This window comes from Camelina sativa, chromosome 15 (assembly GCF_000633955.1).
Source record: "Camelina sativa cultivar DH55 chromosome 15, Cs, whole genome shotgun sequence".
Taxonomy (NCBI): domain Eukaryota; kingdom Viridiplantae; phylum Streptophyta; class Magnoliopsida; order Brassicales; family Brassicaceae; genus Camelina; species Camelina sativa.
In genome coordinates this window covers 2,030,955-2,034,165 of record NC_025699.1, presented here as the reverse complement: position 1 = coordinate 2,034,165, position 3,211 = coordinate 2,030,955, and the positions used below count along the sequence as shown (strand labels likewise).

General features: G+C 40.7%; 1 protein-coding gene across 1 annotated transcript; it reads right to left on the bottom strand.

Annotated features, from left to right (window-relative positions):
• Positions 46 to 1,773, bottom strand: LOC104744684 (tafazzin-like). The gene is made up of 6 exons (XM_010465774.2): positions 1,308 to 1,773; positions 1,107 to 1,225; positions 952 to 1,017; positions 677 to 874; positions 456 to 574; positions 46 to 333 (listed from the first exon to the last, which is right to left on the bottom strand). The coding sequence occupies exons 1-6, from the start codon at positions 1,531 to 1,533 to the stop codon at positions 159 to 161; spliced, it is 903 nt and encodes a 300-aa protein (XP_010464076.1). The 5' UTR covers positions 1,534 to 1,773; the 3' UTR covers positions 46 to 158.

The window sequence follows — 3,211 nt, the reverse complement described above, 5'->3', positions numbered from 1 at the left end:
CAAATACATTAAGCAATGTTAATATAACCTAAATACCTAATGACAGATTGGTAGCACTACATACTATCTGGCATTTTAACTCTGCTCCCTTTCATGGACAATAAAGTTATGGTTTGTTATTGGTTTGCTAATTTCGGGCGAGCAGAGATAGTGATGCATCAAAGTAATAAGAGATCGAAGCCCACAAACAAGGAGACAATTTTTTGTGGAGATTTAGAGATACTCACTGTCTTGCCAAGGCGAGGAACACTGGCTCCAACTGGCATTATATCCTGCATACCAGTATGCACAAATGGAACAACCATGGGGAGAGTATCTGCATCCAAAATCAACCTAAAAAGGAAGTATATTCAATGTTTTAGCTCGTTGTTATAGAATAAAATGATAAGACACACATTAAACTAAACTGGTGTGCTTCATATAAGGGAAGATAACTCAAAGCACACAAGACTCACCTTCCAATACCCCTCTTCGCTGATCCCATAGTCTTTCCACCATCCCGGGAGCGACTGCCTTCTGGAAAAATGTGAACCCACCCTCCATTGTTTAATTTCGAAATCGCAATGTCCATTCCCTGCAGAATATATGACACTTGTTTCCATCAGTAAAATTTGAATTTAGATAAAACAGCAAGTAAAAATCAAGAAAATCTAGGCAACAAAAAAGAAGAAGCAACCTGCTGATAAATTCCTTCACCACGAGAAACTGGTAAAACTTTGACAGATCGAAAGAAAGCTGAAGTCACAGGGTTTTTAAAACATCTATCAGTAGCACAAAGCGTCCACCTCAAATTACGAGCATCAAGTAGAAGTTTAGGTGGAAGTAGCGAAGCAATGACAAAAGGATCATCCACAGATGCAACATGATTGCTAACCTGAAGATGATTTGCGTGTCAGAATACAATCAGGTTCATCTAAAAACCCCAACAACATTAAGTAGTTAAACTCATACCGTTACAAGAGGCTTGTTCTTTGGTCTGTTGAGTAAAGCATCATGCAATTTCTCTAAACCATACACCTAAACAAACAAAAAAACACTAATCTAAGAACACGACACAAGATAAGAAAGAAACTTTAAGGAATCACTAAATCATAAGATGTCAAAACCTGAACACGGTTGAAACCATTCATGAAAACATGACAAGCATTTCCAATAAGGGGAATAGCCACAGCTTGAAGCATCCTGAATAGAGCTGACTCTTCTTCTGCCGTTAAATCTTTCGAAACTACAATAACAAAACGAGTCTGTTTATTAAAAACCAAATAGACATAGAGATCCACTAAAGAGGGGAGAGATGATTAAAAAACCTCGTCGGCGATAAAAAGCGGGAGGAGAAGGGAGAGATTCACGGCGAAAATTCCGGAATCGAGTCACCCAGCGGTGGATACTGGTAGAGAAGTAACCATCCGGGGACAAAACCGCCGCTCGACCACGGTGATCATCTACTGCGATGCGAAATCGATCACGGAGCTTAAGATTCAACAACAGAGCACTCTTCCATAGATCTGCCTTGTCAACGAATTGAATTCCCATTCTGAAATCGTGATCTTTTATATATAGGTTTACTTGAGAGCAAACGGAAGATTCAATTAGATAACCGGACGAATGAAACTATTGAATTAAAAAATTTTCCGGCGAGTGAGAGAGAGAGAGAGTGTCGGAGGTGAGGAGTAGCTGATAGGTGACAGACAGAGACAGGCAGATAGATAGAGAGAGGTTTACGTGCGAAGGGTTTGGAGTGCTAACGTGAACGGCGGTGAATTGTGCGCACAGTAGCAATTGGATCAAGTTTTAGAAACAGATGTGGATCAGCGCCGACATGGGCCTATATCCGGTAAATAAATACAAAAACACCAATTCCCATGTCTGACCGCTGTTATAACGGTAAATAGTAATACAGTATATTCTTATCTATTGATTATTGTCATCAATTTCCATTTTTTTTTTACTAATTTCCTTTTTTTGGTAATTCGAATTTCTTTATTTCTTTTACTAAACAACCTTTTTTTGTCTTGTTCTGATCTCAAATCTCTTTCCGCGGATCAACACTATCGGGCTTCAATAGTCTATTATAGGCCTCACAATAAGGCTTTGGCCCAAACAGAAAAAGATAATTCATAAGTCAAAACTAATTTAAGAGTCTTTTTATCCCACATCGGTCACTCTGACTCATTTTGTGTTTGTTTATATATCAAACGAAACCATCAATACAACGTCGAGCTAAGTAACGAGAGCTTGTAACCCGAGTGGGGACGAGTAAGATGGTGGAACACTGGTTCGGTTCACGAGTCGGGTCTGGTGTTGGCATGTTTCTGAGCTGCCCAGTCCAAGCTGTGAGTAGGCTGTGTGGGTCGAGCGAAAGCTTGGCTCACTTGGTCTCTAAAGTCGGAGGGTAATGCGTGAGGCTGGTTTCACAGAGCAGCGAATACTTCCCGCTTACAGCAGTGGACGGATTACAGTTCGGCGCTACCCAGATCCACTATGGCTCGCTGGTTCGATCTCACAGCTGAACCACCATTTTTTCCCTTCCGTTCTAAATTTGCCAAAGACCCTACTAATGATCTTTGTTTTAAGCTTCATTTAGGTTAGTAAGGTTCACATATAATCTACTTATAAGCTATGTGCCCTCTCACGAGTCGGGTCTGGTGTTGGCATGTTTCTGAGATGCCCAGTCCAAGCTGTGAGTAGTCTGTGTGGGTCTGTGTGGATGGAGACTAATGATCTTTGTTTTAAGCTTCATTAAGGTGTTGTAATGCATGAGCCAAGGCTTGGCTTGGCGAAGGTTCACATATGTTCTACTTATAAGCTGTGTCCCCTGTCATGTTTTAGAAAAAGTCTCGGATGGGATCTACCTCCAGTTCTATTCACGCTAAATGCGGTGGAATATTCATCTCTGGCTGTTCTGAAACTTTTGGAAACAGAGAAACAAAGAGTATGATTCTGAAGATCATTTCTTTCTCCAAAAAGCAGCTTAGAGAGTTTAGAGAGACCGAGAACTGCGGAACGAGATGGTCTATACAGGATATACATATACTAACAAGGTTACATTGATCCAAGATACTGCAACCCAATACAACAGTCATCTGAATGTCTTCCTGATTGCAAAGCTCTCGTTTCTCTCTTCAACTCAGAGCACATCACCATTCAAACTTAAAGGACTTCATAACATTAGTGGGTTGAGTAGCTCCTTTGCGTCTATTGGACTCGTGTT

Excerpts from the sequence above, each read along its gene's own strand:
- LOC104744684 (XM_010465774.2), bottom strand. The coding sequence starts at position 1,533 with ATGGGAATTCAATTCGTTGACAAGGCAGATCTATGGAAGAGTGCTCTG. Across the intron at positions 575-676 it reads GTGAAGGAATTTATCAGCAG|GGAATGGACATTGCGATTTC; the intron begins GTTGCTTCTTCT and ends TATATTCTGCAG. Across the intron at positions 334-455 it reads GCGAAGAGGGGTATTGGAAG|GTTGATTTTGGATGCAGATA; the intron begins GTGAGTCTTGTG and ends CTTCCTTTTTAG.